The sequence below is a fragment of the Dermacentor andersoni genome, chromosome 8, assembly GCF_023375885.2.
Source record: "Dermacentor andersoni chromosome 8, qqDerAnde1_hic_scaffold, whole genome shotgun sequence".
NCBI classification, from domain to species: domain Eukaryota; kingdom Metazoa; phylum Arthropoda; class Arachnida; order Ixodida; family Ixodidae; genus Dermacentor; species Dermacentor andersoni.
The window spans coordinates 23,113,317-23,134,105 of NC_092821.1; the positions used below are offsets into that span (position 1 = coordinate 23,113,317).

The following is a 20,789-nucleotide window of genomic DNA, read 5'->3' on the forward strand; positions in this document are numbered from 1 at the left end:
AAGAACAGGTGCATGTCAACCAAACGTTCATTTTTTTTAAGTTCGTATGAAGCCGGGATGAACAAGCTTCAAGGCCAGCTGTGCCAGTCTTAGTTCCACTTAGTCGAATTGCGCACGAGATGGCTTGTTTTCTCTTGATACTCTTTGATAGAATTACGGTTGGCGCGCGATCGCTCCTCAACGAGAGTGATTCTAAATCCCCACAATTTTAAGTTTGCTTACCCATCAGTCTTGACAAGCCTAATATGCTCCCCTAGTTTTGTTTCACTACAGTTGATTTGAAATAGTGATCGTTTTGGTGCGTTCATTTTCCACAGATTCTTGTGGCAGTAACAGATCTTGGTGTAAAAGAAATTGTTTTATTTTTGCAATAAGAGGCACCTTTGCAAGTAGCTTCTTCTCGCGCAAGTGAGTTTTCCCGCATGCCCCCGCTGCCCATGTGTTTAAGGCGTTCAAATCCACTCAGCTAAAAAGAAACAATACCGGTGGGTGCGTAATGACTCCATGTATGAATACAGGTTGTTGAAAACAGCTTAGTAGCGCTTGCTGCTCTTTCGCAGGCAAATCAATTTATATATGCAATTTACACGGACAATTCTGCAGGCCAATCGGTTTAATTAGACTTCTGTACTGGGCCGATACGCAACCCGGAAATGTTCTCTGCAGAATTACGAATGAATGAACGAACGGTGCCTAAATGTCTTCGCTGTACGAAATATAGCCCTGTAAATTACAATGAGTTTAGTAAAGAGACGCTTTGTTTAATTCCTCTGCAGATTATAGCCCGTCTGGCTGTCAGTTTCTTAAATGGTAAATTGGGTTGATCCCGGAGACAGCTTAGTAGGCAAGTGGCCTAATATGGTTTATTTAAAACCACCTGGGTTACGTGATACGCGTGCTGGTGGCCACTGCGACTTGTTGCCGAGTCGCTGTGGTACGAAACGTGCTGCAGAACACGGATCATTTACATGTGCGTAACCTCAACGCCAAATAATACAGCTCGCACATCTGGAGGAGAGCACCAGGCGCTCCTTACGCGTGCTCAAAAATAAAATTGCACATTTCGTCTGTCTTTTTGAGTAGCATTTCTATGAAATGTTTTACGGAAAGTTCGAATAACCCCGACTGCTACAAGTCCATCGGATGTGCGATCATTTATTTTTTGCCCTTTTACGTCTTTTGGTGCCGCGCCCGTTGCGGAATGCTTATTCACAACACGGTGGCAGCTGCGGCGATATTTCGTTGTCAGAGGATTAATTGACAGGCTTTCCTTCCGAAGTGTTTAGCTCGAATGGCAATCCACATTCTCTCCAACAGCCATCATATCGAGTGGCTGGCATGTGCTCTTGTGAAGAGTAGCTAAAGAACATTTTCTTTTTGTCATACGGGTCCGGAATAATCCGAAGCCGTCGTAGCTGGCACTTGCATGCTTTACTCTGCGTTCGGGCAACAGGAGGCTGAAACGCGTGGCGGAGGGCTGCGGCATTTAAAGAATGGTGCGCGCGTATGCGACCAAAATAATTATCTGAGAGAACCTGCGATGGTGTAAACTACTGCCTCTCTCTCAATGGTGCCTGTTACATGTTAGAGCGCAATATAGAATGAGTCAAATGAAAATAGTGAGCTCATTAGTGGCTCGGCGAGTCGTAATTCTCTGAAGGATATTATTAGCAGTTATTCTAGATATATGCATTTAGAAAATGTATTTAGCTGCTGCAGCACATGTCTGTTGGAATTACAGGACGCTTGCTGTAAATGAGTGGTGCGGTTTGCATAGAACTTAAATAGAAGCATATTGTGGACAGTTGCAGGTAAGCTTTAAAAACACGAATACTTCTACGTAAGAGTGTTCTAAGCTATGCTCAAGGCGCCATGCATACATCGATCTGTTATTACAGACTGTCACGTGAACGTTCGACCCTGTACTTATTGCGCTTGTTCATTATGTGTCGTAAAAAGCGTCATCATAAACAACTGACGGTTTCAACACCAGGTATTCCATTTGAGAGAAAAAATTCAGAAGTTACCGTTCTACCGCAATTCTATGTAACTTGGTATAGAGCTTGCGATTTCTTTCATTACGGTCACATTGCATCCGATGAGCTCAGCAATAAATAATTTGTAAGCATGCCACTTTTGTAAGCAGTGAAATAAGACCGTTCGATATGTGTTGTGGTTCAACTGTAGCGCTGTAAGTCCCATCCCCACTCGTTGCGTTTGAATTGGCTGCTGATGACGAGAACTACAAGCAGACACGCGTCGTCGGCAACAGTTGCAAGAGCTCCTAAAAAAAATGCCCAGCTATATGTCAAGTATCGAGCCACATTCTCTTGCGGATTATCGTTCACAACGGCGCACTCATTGTGAAACCGGGCGTGCTTCTATGACACTGAGGACATCGCCACTAGGGAGGAATGAGCTCTTCACAGCAGAGCCAGAACTTGTTGCAGACAGATCTGTTTAGTGTAGAGGAAAGTGTATTTTCGCGACTACTTGTAGATTCACATTTCGCGTCGCTGTCGAGAGGGTGAACGTAACATGTCAGCACTGCTGTGGAACCTCTCGTGAAGGCTCGTAAGAGCCCAGCTGAATCCTTCGCAAGCGGAGTAGCAAGCCTTGGCGATAATTTATTAGGAGCAGTTCGGAGCGCGAATTACAGTGATATCGTGCGAACAACCGCAACCATTTTTGGAATTTTTGAAATCGCAAGTTTTCACTGTGTGCATTCGGCTGAAGCTAGGATTACTCAGTAACTCAGAACTTTGTTTACTGTCGCAGTGGACGCGCATCCTCATGAGTCAGCCAACAGGTCCCACGTGGCTTGGATCAGCTGGTGTCTCTTACCTGTGCCGCCTGGCGGTGACGGAGGAGCACAACCTTGTGAGTGTTTATCTGCGTGCCGTTTAACTTGGCATCTTCGTGGTCCATGCCTAGGAGTTCCAGGTATATATGGGGTGTCCGAGATAACATGGAGCGATCCTTAAGAAAATATTCATCAATTTGAGCCAAGTGTATATTGTTAAGAAGGAAATGTGAGAAACACCAGTATGTTTTTCAGAACACAGGTAATTAAGCTTAGGTACATATCATATTTGCTAATTACTTTCCTGATCGCAACTCGTCACTTAGGAAGTCGTAGACGACTATGCGAAACATCGAGCAGTGATCTTTCTGGGAAACCAACATTGGAATGTTAAACAGACAAACAGGTAACCCATCGCCCTGATTTGCTTTCTCGCGTGCCTTGTGTGGGTAGGTGTCTAACGACGTGGTATTTTTAGCATTTAGCTCTTTTTTTAGTGGGTATGTATAAATACTTCAATGTACCTTGCTGAAAACGTCCCAGTCATTGTAAATCTGATACATGGCGCACTTGTTATTTTGTAGTGACGCAGTGCTGCGCGCACATCGTGCGGGTTTAGCGCGATGACTTCGTAAGCCTGCGTCGCGGCGAGTGTCGTTTAGGAGCCTCGTGAGACACTAAAATGAGGCGCGAGCGGCGGTCGTGCAACGCGCTAAGACCGCTGGAATGCGGCACGGCGTGCTACGTTGAAAAATATACGTCAGGAAAAACGCCGTTACCAGTTTGAGCATTACGGAATTCTGGAGCTTGCTTTGCATAATTAGTGGCCTCAGCTGGAATAAGACTGCTAGCTTTTTAGCACCATAGCAAGCTCGGCTAGCAGTGTTTTTCTGACAGTTAGTAAAAGTCTACTAGTGTCACATGCAATGGGGCGGCCCAGGAAAAGCTATCCTTAGTTGCGGCTGGAATCCGAGTCGCCTTGAAGACTTTGATTAGGCAGTCGGAATATATTTGCGCAAATAGCACGTCTTTCAGATTGTCTAACAAAACATGACGAGGGAAGCAGCAACTGGCTATTACTACGGAACCCATTGTGACTGCATGGAGATAGGGTAGTGGAGAGATTGTCCATCACTAGTACTCGAGCCAATATTTACCTCTCATATGTCTGAATATTGGTACAACTGTCACTAGCAATTTTACCCATTAGAGTCTACGGTACTCGAACTTGTACACTTGGTTTCGCATCGCTACATCTTGAACAGCTGAATATTTCCTTTTGTATATTTCCATTTCTTGTGCCCAAGGGGCACGCACATGTACACTAACGGTGGGTAGAATGTACTGTTTCGTCCATATGTGAAAATTTTGCGACAATTTCAGCAGAACTACAAATTCGCGACTAATTGGGATGAGTACTGGCTGTTCATTCATTTTTGCTTGCCAACTTTATTTGAGTTGTGCATTTTCCGGTGTTTAGTGCATACGGTGAGTGCGTTTGAACGAAAAAAGTGTCAAGTGTAATATGCGGTTTCATTATAAAGAATGCAACACGCGTTGAAAGTTTGGCGTATTTGATATAGCGCAATGAGCGTTAGGAGTTATAGTCGGAGATCATTCTTTTAGAAGAGTTTCGACATGAATACAGAGTTTTTCTTCTGAAGGAAGCCGTTTTGTTGCTTGCGCCATGCTGTGGATGCAGTTGAGAGTACACAAAACATAGCAGAGGGCATTGATATCTTGATTGAGTCGCTAGAACCAGCTGAAGGTACGGATGAGGAGGAAAGTGACGGCGATCGCACCGATGCTTTCGGCGTGCGCCACGTCTCCCGTTAATGTAGGTTATCAAAGCTTGCAACGAAATTCCGCCAAAATGGTTTCATTGCCATAGAATTATTGATGACACCTTAGTCGCACTCGCAATGCCGGCCTTGCTCTTGCCGTGCTTGCTAAGTGCCATTAAATATGAGTTCAGAAGCTGATGGCGGATGGTCGCGGTAACTACGCGAAAAATTTGGAAAGCTGCTGCGATGGCCATTTTGTCACAGCCGAGCATGTATCACGAAGACGTAGTGTGCAGCCACTTGGTGTCTCAAAAAATGGTGCTTCAATATATATTACAAAAATGCGTAAAAGCGCAGTGACATTGGCTGAGCAATTAAAACCGATGCACCCAATGCACTAGACGTAGTGTACTATTGTAACTTGAGGACCAATAAATATTTCTCGATAATTATTTGAAGATGTCATAGCTATGTTATTCTTTCACAGTTTACAAAATTTTATGAAAATCGCTTGGGCAGTTTTATGATGGGTTATGATGGGTTGACTGTGGAACATACCTTTTACTCAACTCAATTATTAGAGCAAGGGGCGCAATACCTCAAACCTGAAGCCCGTGACTTCATGATTACCACCGAAAGATTTTTTATGGCGCTTTAGTTTTGAACAAATTACATCAAACTACATGCAGACAGGCAGACAGGACAGGCCGCCATTGGAATATGAACCTGGCAACTTTTAACGCTAGAACGTTATCTAGTGTGGTGAGTCTAGCAGTGCTATTGGAGGAATTAGAGGGCAGTAAATGGGATATAATAGGGCTCAGTGAAGTTAGGAGGCTAAAAGAAGCATATACAGTGCTAAAAAGCGGGCACGTCCTGTGCTACCGGGACTTAGCGGAGAGACGAGAACTAGGAGTCGGATTCCTGAATAATAAGAATATAGCTGGTAACATACAGGAATTCTATAGCATTAGCGAGAGGGTGGCAGGTCTTGTTGTGAAATTTTATCTGATAAGAGGTACAAAATGAAGATTCTACAGGTCTACGCCCCTGCATCCAGTCATGATGATCAGGAAGTCGAAAGCTTCTATGAAGACGTGGAATCGGTGATGGGTAGAGTGAAAACAAAATACACTATACTAATGGGCGACTTTAATGCCAAGGTAGGCATGAAGCAGGCTGGAGACAAGGCAGTGGGGGAATATGGCATAGGCACTAGGAATAACAGGGGAGAGTTATTAGTAGAGTTTGCGGAACAGAATAATATGCGGATGATGAATACCTTTTTGCGCAAGCGGCATAGCCGAAAGTGGACGTGGAGGAGCCCGAACGGCGAGACTAGAAATGAAATACACTTCATACTCTGCGCTAACCCTGGCATCATACAAGATGTTGACGTGCTCGGCAAGGTGCGCTGCAGTGACCACAGGATGGTAAGAACTCGAATTAACCTAGACCTGAGGAGGGAACGAAAGAAACTGGTACATAAGAAGCCGATCAATGAGTTAGCGATAAGAGGGAAAATAGAGGAATTCCAGATCAAGCTACAGAACAGGTATTCGGCTTTAACTCAGGAAGAGGACCTTAGTGTTTAAGCAATGAACGACAATCTTGTGGGCATCATTAAGGAGTGTGCAATGGAAGTCGGTGGTAACTCCGTTAGGCAGGATACCAGTAAACTATCGGGGGAGACGAAAGAGCTGATCAAGAAACGCCAATGTATGAAAGCCTCTAACCCTACAGCTAGAATAGAACTGGCACAACTTTCGAAGTTAATCAACAAGCGTAAGACAGCTGACATAAGGAAGTATAATATGGATAGAATTTAACATGCTCTCAGGAACGGAGGAAGCCTAAAAGCAGTGAAGAAGAATCTAGGAATTGGCAAGAATCAGATGTACGCGCTAAGAGACAAAGCCGGCAATATCATTACTAATATGGATGAGATAGTTCAAGTGGCTGAGGAGTTCTACAGAGATTTATACAGTACCAGTGGAACCCACGACGATAACGGAAGAGAAAATAGTCTAGAGGAATTTGAAATCCCACAAGTAACGCAGGAAGAAGGAAGGAAAGCCTTGGGAGGTATGCATAGGGGGAGGACAGCTGGGGAGGATCAGGTAACAGCAGATTTGTTGAAGGATGGTGGACAGATTGTTCTAAAGAAACTGGCCGCCCTGTATACGCAATGCCTCATGACCTCGAGCGTACCGGAATCTTGGAAGAAGGCTAACATAATCCTAATGCATAAGAAAGGGGACACCAAAGACATGAAAAATTATAGACCGATCAGCTTACTGTCAGTCGCCTACAAAGTATTTACTAAGGTAATCGCAAATATAATCAGGAACACCTTAGACTTCCGTCAACCAAAGGACCAGGCAGGATTCCGTAAAGGCTACTCAACAATAGACCATATTCACACTATCAATCAGGTGATAGAGCAATGTGCGGAACATAACCAACCCTTATATATACCTTTCACTGATTAAGAGAAAGCGTTTGATTCTGTTGAAACCTCAGCAGTCATGGAGGCATTACGGAACCAGGGTGTAGACGAGCCGTATGTAAAAATACTGAAAGATGTCTATAGCGGCTCCACAGCCACCGTAGTCCTCCATAAAGAAAGCAACAAAATCCCAATAAAGAAAGGTCTCAGGCAGGGAGATACGATCTCTCCAATGTTATTCACAGCGTGTTTACCGGAGGTATTCAGAGACCCGGATTGGGAAGAATTGGGGATAATTGTTAATGGAGAATACCTTAGTAACTTGCGATTCGCTGATATTGCCTTGCTTAGTAACTCAGGGGACCAATTGCAATGCATGCTCACTGACCTGGAGAGGCAAAGCAGGAGAGTGGGTCTAAAAATTAATCTGCAGAAAACTAAAGTAATGTTTAACAGTCTCGGAAGAGAACAGCAATTTACAATAGGTAGCGAGGCATCGGAAGTGGTAAAGGAATACATCTACTTAGGGCAGGTAGTGACCGCGGATCCGGATCATGAGACTGATATAATCAGAATAAGAATGGGCTGGGGTGCGTTTGGCAGGCATTTTCAGATCATGAACAGCAGGTTGCCATTATCACTCAAGAGAAAAGTGTATAATAGCTGTGTCTTACCAGTACTCACCTACGGGGCAGAAACTTGGAGGCTTACGAAAAAGGTTCTACTCAAATTGAGGACGACGCAACGAGCTACGCAAAGAATGATAGGTGTAACGTTAAGGGATAAGAAAAGAGCAGATTGGGTGAGGGAACAAATGCGAGGTAATGACATCTTAGTTGAAATCAAGAAAAAGAAATGGGCATGGGCAGGACATGTAATGAGCAGGGAAGATAACCGATGGTCATTAAGGGTTACGGACTGGATTCCAAGGGAAGGGAAGCGTAGCAGGGGCGGCAGAAAGTTAGGTGGGCGGATGAGAGATTAAGAAGTTTGCAGGGACAACATGGCCACAATTAGTACATGACTGGGGTTGTTGAAGTATGGGAGAGGCCTTTGCACTGGAGTGGGCGTAACCAGGCTGATGATGATGATGATGATGACATGCAGATCGCTGTCTTGCGCAATTTGTTTTTCATGTGCACTGCGGTTAAGCAATTGCATCTGAGGCTCTTGAGCAGGTCGCATGCTTAATGTTGCGCAGCCATAGGCGTGTTGGCCTGCGGAAGCTACCAGAACAGTATACATTCATTTTTATATTTTTCAGAGAGTTATTTCGTGGCTATCACAAGAAAAGTGGGTTTATTTACATAATATACAATGGGCCAGCCACAACAAAGATTTCAGAAGATAGACTCACTTCGTCCTCGTCTTGTCCGCTCTACACTGTAACACATTTTCCTATATACGCAGAACTGGTTCATAACACTAGCATCCGGTGGCGAAAGCACAGACTCGGTGCAGGTGAACAAAGGCTACATAAAAAAGGTAGTACACATTAAGGGGCGTCCAGGGCACGATACGGCTTGGGACGGACAACGTGTACAGTGCCTGTGCGGGGATGAGCAGATGATCAAAGAAGCAGGGCAGTGATTTAATAAGTGGCATCAGTAACTGGGTGGCACACGCGATATGGACCGATGTATTGAAAGAATAGCTTTCCACACAGTCCGGCACATCATGCTTGGGGACCTGAGAACATAGTGGTGGGCTAGTTGGCACTGCATAACTTGTGGGCAAAGCACAAAAACCACGCAAGACAACAGAAGGGAACGCAGTAGTGCTGTGTCTTCGTTCGCTTCTGTTGTCCTGCGTGCTATATTGTGCTTTGCCTCTAGTTATGCAAGACCACATTAGGATAAGAGATCCAGGGAGAAAGTCGCTGGTCCTGTGGTGGCTGTTGTAGCGAGAGTGGTGGTGGACATCGGACTCAGAGAATCGAGTTAGAGCAACATTACGGGCATGGCCGGCACGCGCAATGGTTTCTCGAGCATATTCAGTAGGTGGGCCCCCAGAAGGCACCAGGATGTCCATGAGTAATTTATGGTAGCCACTGTATACGAAAAAAACGGCAAATAAGCAGCGTTATCATGCCTGGATGTGTTGTAAGCAAATGTCACAAAGGGCAATGCAACGTTCCAATAGTGGTAGTCATCAGACACATACATGGCCAAGATATCGTAAGTGTTGGGTTCAGGTGTCCTGTCAAGTCATCGTGTGATGGTAAGTCGTAGTCAATTCGTGTTGCATCGCGCACTATTTCAGGATGTAATCGATCACCCTCGACAGAAACTGTTTGCCCCGGTGAGTTTGCGGTTACCGTGGAGCCCCGTGCTGGGGTATGACGTTATGCATCAAGAAATCTACAACGTCAGTGGCACAGCTAGTGGGAAGTGCATGCGTAAAGGGAAATCGCGTCACGTAATTTGTGGCAACGGCGACCGACTCGACCCACTTGTTTTCAGATGTGGATAGGGGCAACGGTCCCCAGTAAACCGAGGCCCAGAGGTTGAAGATGGCCTGCAGGCGGCAGCGTCGACTTTTTGTGGTGCTGACAGAGGTCGCTCGAGCCCACGTAACGGCGCAATGAGCAGGACGTCCCACGCCAATCAAAATGGTGGCCTGCGTGGTCGTATGTGCATAACTCGCCGAGATGTCCCGCCATTGGTGTGTGGTGAAACTGGCCCAGTACACTGTAATGGAGGTGAGCCAGGATGACAAGCAATAGATCAGGACCGTCAGGGAGTAAACTGCGACGACATAACGCGTAGTTTTGAAACAAAAAAAGACGGAGGGAGAGATCAGGAGCCTGGGAGCCCCAATTGTCTATGATGCTGCGCAGAGACGCGTCAATGAAGTTGTTATTCGGCAGAAATCTTGAAGAGTTGAGACATGAAAAGAACACAAAGGCTGGCGTCGCTAAGGGCAGAGTCTGGTGGATCTATGGGATACCTGGGGAGGTAGTCAGCATCCTGGTGCAAGCGGTCAGACTTGTTAAGGCGCTATTCGAGTGTCCAAGTCGCAGTGTCCTATGACCCACATGGCCAGCGGGATCTTTGAGGGAAGAAAGCCAGCTGAGAGAATGGGGCTCAGTAATGATGGGGAAAGGCGGACCGTAGAGGGAGACAGACAACTCTTTCTGTGATCGAGTAGTTTCGCTCAGAAGGTAAAACAAAGCGGCTAGCATAAGCCGTACCACAGTCCTGACCATGCTGTGCTTGCGCTAGTAGGTGCAGATTCCGTGGCTACTGGCGTCGGTACGAATTTCTATGACGGCAGATATGTAGAAGTGAGCTAACACTGGTGGTGATGTCAACAATGCAATCAGCTGTAACAAGGCGGACGACTGTTCAGGACCCCACGAAAAAGTCAGTATTTATTATGAAGGCAGGTTAGGGGCCATGCAACTTCTGCAAAATCATTCACAAACTGCCGAAAATAAAAACGAAGGCGAAAGAAAGAATGGGCCTCCTGAGTACAACGAGGTGTAAGATAGTAACGGCGCTAGCTTTGGCCGGGTCAGGCCGCCTACCTGCAGCATCGATAAGATGGCCATGTACAGTGACCTCTCGGCAGCCGAAGCGGCATTTGACAGAGCTAGGTTGGAGACCTGCATTAAGAAGCACCAGCAGAATAGCCGAGTCTATGTAGATGACTGGAGAACGTAGGCAAGAATATGACATCATTGAGAAAGCACAGAGCAGGAGATAGCACAGGCAGATCCACCACTTGAGGCCGCCAAGAAGGAAATACATCATTCGTTCGAATGTAGATGGAGCATTGCACAAGCGAAATAACATATCTATGAACCGGTAGAGCCCATCGGGTGCTAAAAACTGTCGTCTCCCTGTATTTTTGTCAGCGGCCATTAGTCGATAGTCTGAGCGAAGGTTTATAGAAGAAAAGTACTGTGCGCCTTGCAGAGAATCGAGGGCGCCGTCAATTCACCGCAGAGCGTAAATCTTGTTTGGATGCCGATAGCTGACGCACGACCGCCAGGTATCGGCTTTTATGCGTTGCATATTGCAATCACTCAGTTCAGCCCTTGGGCGCGGCCGGGCAGCCACCATTGGGGGTATGAGCCACCATAGTGGCTCATACCCCTGCACTAGTTTTATGCGTTGCATATTGCAATCACTCAGTTCAGCCCTTGGGCGCGGCCGGGCAGCCACTATTGACCTTTAGCGCAACCACGTGACGTGACGTCATGACAGCCGGAGGAAAAGCTGGGCCCCAACACAATATGCAACGCATTCTTGGCTTAACCAAGCTAAGCCTGGCCATTTTTTTATAGCGAAGCTGTATACCTCTACAGTCCAAGGAAATTTTCGTGTCGTTGGCCTGGCTTAAGCAAGAGGCGAGCGCTCGTAATCGATAATTGCGCCCCCATGACTATAAGCGCCCAGAGAGGCACGTCGTTACTTCTAGGTACAAAACATCGAGTGGCCACGGTCCGCATATACGAGTTAATTAAAGGCTTCTTCGGCAATGCCTTTGAGGACGTGCCTCACTTTATCAGCGCCAGGCATCTTGTTGACCCGCCGAGAAAGTGCTAATACGTCGTGAATGTACACAACCTCCCATTTATAAGATGTTTGGGCCCACCATAAGTTTCTTCTTGGCGGCTCGCTGGTGCCGAACTGACACTCCAGAGAGTTCCTGCAGTTTTTGCTTGCAGAAGTCCCAACTCGTCAATTCCTCCTGTTGTGTTTAGAACCAAACACGGGCCGTTCCCTTGAGGTATAAGATGATGTTAGCCATGATTATGTCGGGTCCTACCTGTTGTTCTTGCAGGTTCGTTCGTATTCGATTAGCCAGTCTTTTACGTTGTAGGAGTTCCTTTTGGTCTGCCGGGTGCAGTCGTGACTGAGCCCCCTTCAGGACACATTCGCAAGTGCGAGGAAACGCCCGAATGCCTGTCCTTTGACACCATGGTGTTAGCCCCGGGGCGCCGCGGCCGCGTCCCGAGGCGTCATGTTACGCGGCTCTCCGATTGGATCGTGGGGCTGGACGTCGGAAAGAATCCTTGACTGGGGAGCGTTGTCGCAGTGCGTGCGGCGTCGAGCAGCGGGAGGGACGAGCGCCTGTCACGGGAGGCAGGCGGCAAGGAACGTGAGCCGCCATTTGATTGTGTCTCCAACGCACCCCGGCCTTTATAGTGACATTCACATGCTTTGCCAGCTTGCGTAAGTTTGGCTTGATGAGTGGCTCTGCGATCCGCCCTTGCGGTAATCGCAGGCGCTCATTGCGTCACATTCTCCGTGTCCGAAGCATCGCTGACCAGATTCGGTGGCGGGAAGCGCTAGGTAGTGTCTGCGAATAAATCTTGGCCCGCGCATGCAAACCATTGTTCGACGTGGCGTGGAACCTGCTTTCTCCCGTAATCGGCATCCGCGGGCACTGAGTGTGCTCCGTGCGTTTAAGAGCAGTTTTGTATTAACTGGCACGACATTCTAACTATAAATGCTATAACTGTCATGGACGCCTCATGGTCCTGGTGGAGAGCTCCACACGTACGGCCAGAGCCGGCCAGGTATTTCTGCTTGGTGCTCTGACTCGCGGCGGGCTTATCGCCGTACAGCGTCATTCGCCGGAAAGCCCCATTTTCAAGGCCAATTATCCTCGCCGTGCGGGGAGACGTAGAGTTAGCCAACATTTTTGGCGCCAACATGGGGCAGTCTTTGCATTGCTGCCGTGTGTGCCAAATCGAGCACTCGTGGGATTGGTTTGCCGTGCCATGTTTTCCAGCTTCAAGGACTCGTCACTGCTGATGAGTCTCCGCGTATGTAGCTTTGTTCCATTACTCAGCTGATGCTGGTGTTGGGCGAGGAACAGCTCCACTCCTTGAGCACGAAACAGGGAGTGCATACTTAGCTGGCGCAGACAAAATAGATATGCGTGATACGTCTGCGCCGCTCCACGAAGGGGTAGATCTCCCATTGTAACGCTAAACAATGACCTTGCCGCCATGGAAGAGGGTGGAGTGCCATGAACCCGGCCCGCATTAAAGAGCTACGTGGCTGTGGATTGCACCACCGACGGTGAGCGTGGAGTGAGTGTGGAGTGGCCACGTTCAACGAGTCCCGTTGTGCGAGGTGGGGAGGTAGCCTCGAGTGGCGTCCTGTTGAGCGAAGTACTGCTAACCAAACTCAGTTCGGTTAGCGATACTTAGCTTTACTATTAGCGGTACGGGAAGAGTAGCGGATGCCCCAACACGCTCGAGTGCGACCGGCAAGCGCTCCTAGAAGGTCGTGCGCACCAGACGCGGGGGCGCTGCGTAGCGAAGCCATGTGATTAATTAAGTCGCTTTCTAGTGCCCTCCGGACTTCCTTGGAGGCGCCAAGGCACTTGTGGCCGGTGGTTAAGCTGACAGTGCCCACGTATCACGGTTACGCGAATGCGATTATTGTCGCACACTTCCTCCGCAGTTTTGCGCACTATTTGGCACCTTTAGAGCTTGATGACCGCGAATTGGTCGCTCGTGTTGTGCCCGTTGCTCTTACGGAGCAAGCCGCCCATTGGTTCCGGCTTTCCGGAGGATGCGGCGCAAGCTCGAGTTAAGAACAGAAGTCCCAGACGAATCGCTTCTCGAGTATGTGCGAGCGATGGAGGAGCTGTTTCGGATGGCGGAGCCGACCACCTCAAACGACGAGAGTTGAGAGGGCCATAAGGCAGGCTCACCGGATCTTTGCGGCCTGCCTGCCGCAAAGTTCTGTTCAAAATTCGTTCAGTGATCTGGTGATAATGGCCGCCGATGACAAGCGCATATCAAGTGACATGCTGGCCTTGCGTGCCTAGCGCCCTCCACGCCTGCGAGCGAAGCATTGGAGACGCTTCATGCGTGGACAGGAACATTCATTCGCGCCAACAGCGATCGATTGCGCAATCCATCTTTGCGGTGGGCGTAGAAAATCGGCAAGTTTGGGGTATCGGCGAACGCGCCTTGGATCCACATGCGTACGTGCCGTCCTTTAGCCAGTGCGGTGCACAGGCCCTAAAACACGCGTAATAACTTGCAGCTGCGCGCGCCATGCAGAAGACGCATTTTCCGAACGGCCCGAGGGCAGCGCATGCGGCGGAGTCGGTGTTTCTGTGGCAGTGAGCTGAGGCACATTACTCTTCACTGCACCAGAAGTCCCCACCGCCAGGGAAACTGAGCTGGGCATCTTCTTTTCTTTCTTTCTTTCGTTATTACACACACATACATTTCATTATACAAAATACACACAACTTGTATGGTTCCATAGGCAAATACTAGTACGGGGCCCATTTCAGTATATACCTTTACGAAACTGTTGCAAAATAATGCTAATAAAGAGTCTTCAATATATTAACAACGAAGATAAATATACAACACTTTGCAATAAATACAGGAATATTGAGTAATAGTAGTACATGGATTTAAAAAATGAATACTCATGGTATAGGTATTTTATCAGTCTTTTCGAAAAGTTAGCAAAGAGAGCAGGAAAATTGCAACACTTCGCAATAAACACAAGAAATACCTGGTGAAATAATAGTTGTACATGGTTTAACGAAAAGGGAACACAAATATCAGTTTAGGAAGCGGAGAGAATAATTTCGAAATTAAACTTTTTCATTCCTCTCAGCAAGTTCTTGAGTTCTTTATATAATGCCGAATAACATTCTATACCTTCACTCCAGCATACTGTAGCGGTCGTTTAGCATAGGTGTTTTTTATTTGCGGTATATTTAAGTTACCAAAAGTTTGGTCCCTAGTGGGGCAATGTGGGGTGCAGAGTAACGAAATATAAAATGGCTTGTTGTAGCCTATAACATTGTTAATACATGTGGCTAATCGTAGTTGCCGTACGAAATCAAAAGGCAAGATTTTTTAGCCAAGGAAACAGGGGTTTGCTTGGTTCATAGTATCGCGAGAAAGTTTGTTTTGGCAACCGTCGTACTGGCTCAAGGTAGGAGTTATATGTTGAGCTCCTGGATTCTACATAGCGCAAGTGGCAGTTCACTAGAGTAAAGTATAAAATACGGAGTATTGAAACGTCAAAGTATTCACGACCTTGCACGAGGGCAAGACAACTTGAAGCTAATTTAGAGCAGACAGCATCTAGCTGAAGCTGCCAATTTAAGCAGCTGTCTCGAATGACACCAAGGTAGGAGAACGAGGGAGTAAGATCGAGGGGGCAATTATTAATACGCAGTATCATATCATTAAGTGGAGTAGTATGATTTCGGGAATGGAATACAATGCATAAAGTTTTACTAGGATTAATGGTAAGCTTGTTAGCAGTAAACTAATCAGCAATTTTGGCTAGTTCAGTATTCATCATTTGTTCTATATCTGAAATATTTTCACCAGTAATAATAGAGGCGGTGTCGTCAGCACGGTCGGGCGTGAAAACACGTCCGACGGAAGTGATGGTCGCCCCGTCTGTGTGCCGTGCGGGCTTACCCGCAGATTCATTCGTAGCATTCATCTCTGCCACTATAGCAGGTCGTGAATTTGCCGCGCTCCTCGACACGGGTCAGCGTCTCCTTGGAGACGACGTTTTGACCATCTTGCAGCAGCGCTTTGTTCGCTTGAGAGAATGCCGACGACTTCTAACCTAGCCAGCGGCTCCGTCCTTGTGGGCAGGGCAGCAAGGCTGACTGTTCGCTGGGATAAGGAAAGGAGGCGCTATCGCTTCAATAACTAGCCCGGTTAGAGTGTGCCCGTGATTTCGGATAGCGACTTCCTTCGTAAGACCCACAGCATGGTCGGCATTAAGAGTCCGCTCTCAAGCTTTGCGCTGACCCTCCTGCATGTGCTGGCACGGGGCGAGTGCCTGGCCCGCACGGCGCGCTAGATAAAGGCGCCCAGCCCTTTCTGGCGCAGGCTGTTGCGTGGTCTGTTGCGTCGTTCAGAGCTCAGGTAAGCGTGCCTGCGCGAGGAGGCATGTTCCAGCATTTAATCGCCCGTGCGATAGGATTAGACCTCAAACAGAAATCTGACATGTCCGAAGTGCTATTCAGCTATCATGACCTGTTCATGGAAGACCTACGTTGCACTGACCTTGTGCGTCCCAAGATCGAGACTGCAGATACGCGTCCGTTGAAGTGTAACCCCAAGTCTGTTAGCCTGTCCAAGAGACAGACTATAAATGGTGTGCTTAACGAGGTGCTGGTAACCGGCGTCGCCGGGCGTTTTTGACAGCCCCTGGGCGTCCCCTTTCGTTCTGGTTCCGAAAAAAAGGTGGTAGTTTCCGCTTTTGCGCTCATTACCATTGACTGAACGCAATTACCCATAAAGATGCCTAACCATTAGCAACATTAAAGACAATTGTGGTCAGCCTAGGTTCAACGAAGTATTTCACGACTCTGGTCGCTGCTAAGGGCTACTTACAAGTATAGATGGAACCTGAGGACTCAAGCAAAGGCCGCTTTCACGTGTCATCGTGGGCATCTTTAATTTTAGCATATGCCTGTTGCTCTGTGCAATGCCCCAGCCACATTTCAGAGGCTAATGCATCGGGTTGTGGGCGATGCCAAATGGTCCCATGCGATGTGCTACTTCGACTACATCGTGACCTACTAACAAAAGTGTGTGTGCTGTGCTATGTGCTCTCTCTCTCTCTCCCCTTCCTAATCTTTCATCGCCCCCATCCCTCTCCCATGTGTAGGGTAGCAAACCGGTTAAGCTAAACTGGTTAACCTCCCTGCCTTTCTTTCTCCACTTTTCCCTCCTTCTTTCTTTTGAGGAGCACATTCGCCATGTCGTGAACATACGTATGCGGGTCAAGTCAGTGGGCATGACGCTAAATCCGGCAAAGGCGCAAGCGGTGCAAACAAGAGTGCAGTAGTTTGGGTTCAACCTGAAGGGAGGCTCCACTGAGCTGAATTTAGAGGAGTTCCAGGCTCTCCTAGATTTTCTCGTTTCCAAAGACGTACGCGGCCTCCGCCGCATCATTGGAATAGCGCATTTCTATCGGCCATTTATTCCATCCTGTGCGAGGCTAACAAAGTTGCTGGGGAAGTCTGCTGAGTGGGGAGGAACGGGAGCGAAGGGGGTGTTCCTTGACTTGTCCCGATCCATTGCCGAGGCAGCGCGCCTCAGATTGGCTGATCGGACCGGGGAATTCGTCGTTCACACTGACGCGAGTAACTTGGGATTGGAGGCTGACCTCCTTCGGGAATTCGATGGTGTCTTGCACTCTCTGACCTTTGGCAGTCGGGTGCTGCTTCCTGCAGAGAACTACTCCGTGGCGGAAAAGGAGTGCTCAGCGACTGTGTTTGCACCGAGGTGGTTCGACGTCTATTTACACGGCAAGAAAATCGCCATGCAGACGGATCACAACGCACTCAGCCGGCCCATGAGGCTTCGCGAACATGCGGGTCGCCTGGCGCGCTGGGCACTTCTAATACGCCACTAAGAGTTTTCGGTCGAGTATCGAAACGGAAGCATGAACGTCGTCGCAGGGCCGCTATCGGGCGCGCCGCTTCCCTACCCGGCTAGTGCCGGAAGCGAAAGACTGAAGCCGCCGCCTGTGCGAGGGGTAGGGTAGCCGAGGGAGAGAGGTAGGCCGTTTCGTGGCCCTGCTGGAAAGAGGAGGCTGCGGCGAAAGAGGTTTTCAACGTTGTACTGCCAGGCGGCAACCAGAGTGCCCCCTCATTGGGGGCAATAGTTGTAACGGAGCCAAAGTTAGGCATTGTGAGAAGATCGCCAGGCGCTAGCGGTAAGAACCGTTCACCGCTGTGTCTTTATTGAATACGATGTCACCGCGCACGATGTTCTCGCTCGTGTGCAGAGGGGCTTAGGCGTCGAAGGGCAGCCGTGCACCGCGACACAGGAGAACGTCGTCGCAGACGCGCTTTCGCGTGCGCCGCTTCCTCACCTGGCTAGTGTCGGAGGCGAGTCTGGTGGAAGTAATGGAACCGGCTCTTCCTCTAAACTTACGGCGATTATAATAAGCCGTGAAGAGCTTCTAGGGGCCCAGCAGGAGGATCCAATTTGCAAGGAAATAGTTGGTAGAGTAGCAGAAACTGAGCGCCTCAATGTTGCTGGTGTTCCAACGAGCACAAAAGGGCCCGGGCCCGTTTATATTGCTGGTAGTTCCGAAGATTCCTATTTGCTGGTGCACGATGGGCTCGTGCTAAGATATATTGCTACCGACGGTGAATCTATTCACCCGTTTAAGGTGGTGATAATGAAAAATCCGAGACGTGCGCTTTTACGTTACGCTCACGGTGGCTGGCTGGACCCGGGCTGGACACCTGGCTGGACACCTCAGTGGCTCAAAAGTCTTTGCAGGACTCAGCCACACGGTCACCTCGCCCAGTATGAACTGGGATGTTTTCTGGTATTGCCGGATCTGCCACGTCTGTTACATGCTGAAATCTCGCGGTGGCCGTCCGCCGGTTTTAAAGAAGGCGATTGACTCTCGGCGGCCTTGGCAGTTCGCTGCCTGCGACCTAATGGGACATTTTCCAAAGCGTAAGCAAGGCTTTCAGTACCTTTTGGTAGTGGTCAATGACTTTACAAAGTGGGTGGATCTTTTGTGCACGGCAAGGCGATGGTCCGGGCAGTGTTGGACAAACTGATGGAAGTTTTCAAGCGCTTTAGATTTCCGAAGTGCTTGATTACTGACAATGCGTCTTATTTCAATTCCCGGGTGTTTCGCGAGACTTGTACAGCAGTTAAGATCGAGCATCGCCTAAGATCGCCCTACCAGCCACAATCCTACCTCACGGAACGCTTTAATCGCCCTGTGAAGTCAGTCCTCACTGCTTTTGCCAAGAACCAGAAGGATTGGGCAGATCACGTTAACGTGATATAAAAGATACTCTGTATGAATTAAAGGACCTCAAAGAGGACCTCTGGCGAAGATTAAAACAAAACGAGGAACTGAAAGTTGAAAATGCCACAATATTGCGCAGGAACGAGGTGGTCGAGCAGTATCAGCTTTAAGACAATTTGGAAATTAAGGGTGTTTCTACTAATAAATGGCCGCTTGAGGCTGTTAGGAAGATTGGAGTAATTGTGCACGAAGAGGTTTCTGAGGAAGACATCGATATACGCCATATAGTTGCCACTGCTCTACGTGACGTAAGCACATAATTGCTCGATTTGTACGAAGAATGAAGAGGAATGCCTTGTTGAGCAAAGGAACTCAGAATTCATAGTACGGCACTAGGTAGTCGGGGGTCCTCGCCAGTGTACATCAATGAAGACGTTTTTTGGACACAAGATACACATGCCATCTATCTGAATTAAAGAAATTTCGAAATAAGTTAACTGCTACTCTTAGACAAGCCAAAAAAGATTACCTTCTGAGGTTGTTTAATCCTGAAGCTATAAAGCGAACTGATATCACGTGGAGAAACCTTAGCACAGTGCTAAGGACGTCAGCATTCAGAGGGCGAACGAGAATTGATAATTAATGGGGAACGTTCATCAGGCGCGCATTTGGCAAACGCTTTTGATAATTATCTTGTGTCCCTCGTAAATAGTTTGCACGATCCACGCTCCGCAGAGTACCTCAATTCCAGAAATTGTGATAGTGCTTTTTTTACTTCCGACTAGCGCCGAAGAAATTTATCTCACGTTCTCCGACCTCCGAAATAGTAAAAGCTGCGATATTGATGACCTGCAAATACGCCCCGTAAAACACGTTTTTGAACTGATATGCCCAGTTCTTGAGCATGTGTATAATCTGTGCTTTGTCAACGGTATATTTCCCAAGCGCATGCAGCTCGCAAAGGTTACAGTGCTCTTCAAAACCGGTGATAAAAACAACCTGTTCAACTACAGACCAATACCCATTTTGCCTGTATTTTCAAAATGCCTAGAAAAATTTGTAACACTGAGAATGACCGCTTTCTGCGAAAAACACAATATTATTACTGACTGTCAGTTCGGTTTCCGGAAGGGTCGCTCGACAGAGTTAGCTCTACTAACACAAAAGGAACTAATACTACAAGCATTTGAGCAAAATTTTGTGACACTCGGCGTTTTCATCGATTTTTCAAAGGCCTTTGACACAATTAACCACACCACTCTGCTAACAAAACTTGAAATTTACGGTTTCAGGGGCCCCTTCCTTGGCTTAATCAAAAGCTCAAAAGGTCAGGTGACAAAGGATTTCAGTAAATAACTATTTCCGATAACTTACCCATTCATTCTGGCGTACCTTAATGAAGCCTTCTTGGACCTTTGTTATTTAACATTTAAGTAAACGACATAATCAATATTGACACCACTGCCCGATTCATCATATACGCTGATGACACTAGTCTGTTCTTTACATCTGGTTGTGGAAGGGACCTGTTGGCCCTTGCGAATGCTGCTTTAAGTGAACTTAATCGATGGAGTTCATTGAATTCACTGTCTATAAATAAAAACAAGACAGAGGCTGTACTTTTTCAACCTAAAAACAAAAATGTCCGCATTGACGGTCATTTGCTAATGGGTTCCTCGATTATCAACATTGTGCCATCCATTAAATGTCTCGGGGTCGTATTTCAAGAAAACTTACTTTGGTATCTTTATACAGACTCAGTTGCTAACAAAATCGCTCGTGTTGTGGGAATACTAACGAAACTTCGATTTTTTCTTCCCTTGAGCGTGAAAAAATTGTATTATAACGCTCTCTTCCTGTCCCATCTGAATTACTGTCATTTAGTCTGGGGAAACACCACGATGTCTAACATCACAAAGCTTATTCTATTGCAGAAGGAAGCAGTGTGCGCTATCGCCAATTTTTTATATGACGCTCATACGCAGCCTCTTTTCAGCGCCCTT

General features: G+C 47.6%; 1 protein-coding gene across 1 annotated transcript in view; it reads left to right on the top strand.

Moving 5' to 3' along the window:
* The window catches only part of LOC129383634 (uncharacterized), a 274,295-nt gene that overhangs the window by 42,250 nt on the left and 211,256 nt on the right, over positions 1-20,789 (top strand). Inside the window, exon 8 of the mRNA XM_072289593.1 lies at positions 2,779-2,880. Coding sequence (XP_072145694.1) covers positions 2,779-2,880 — 102 coding nt within the window. The remainder of the gene's footprint in view (positions 1-2,778; positions 2,881-20,789) is intronic.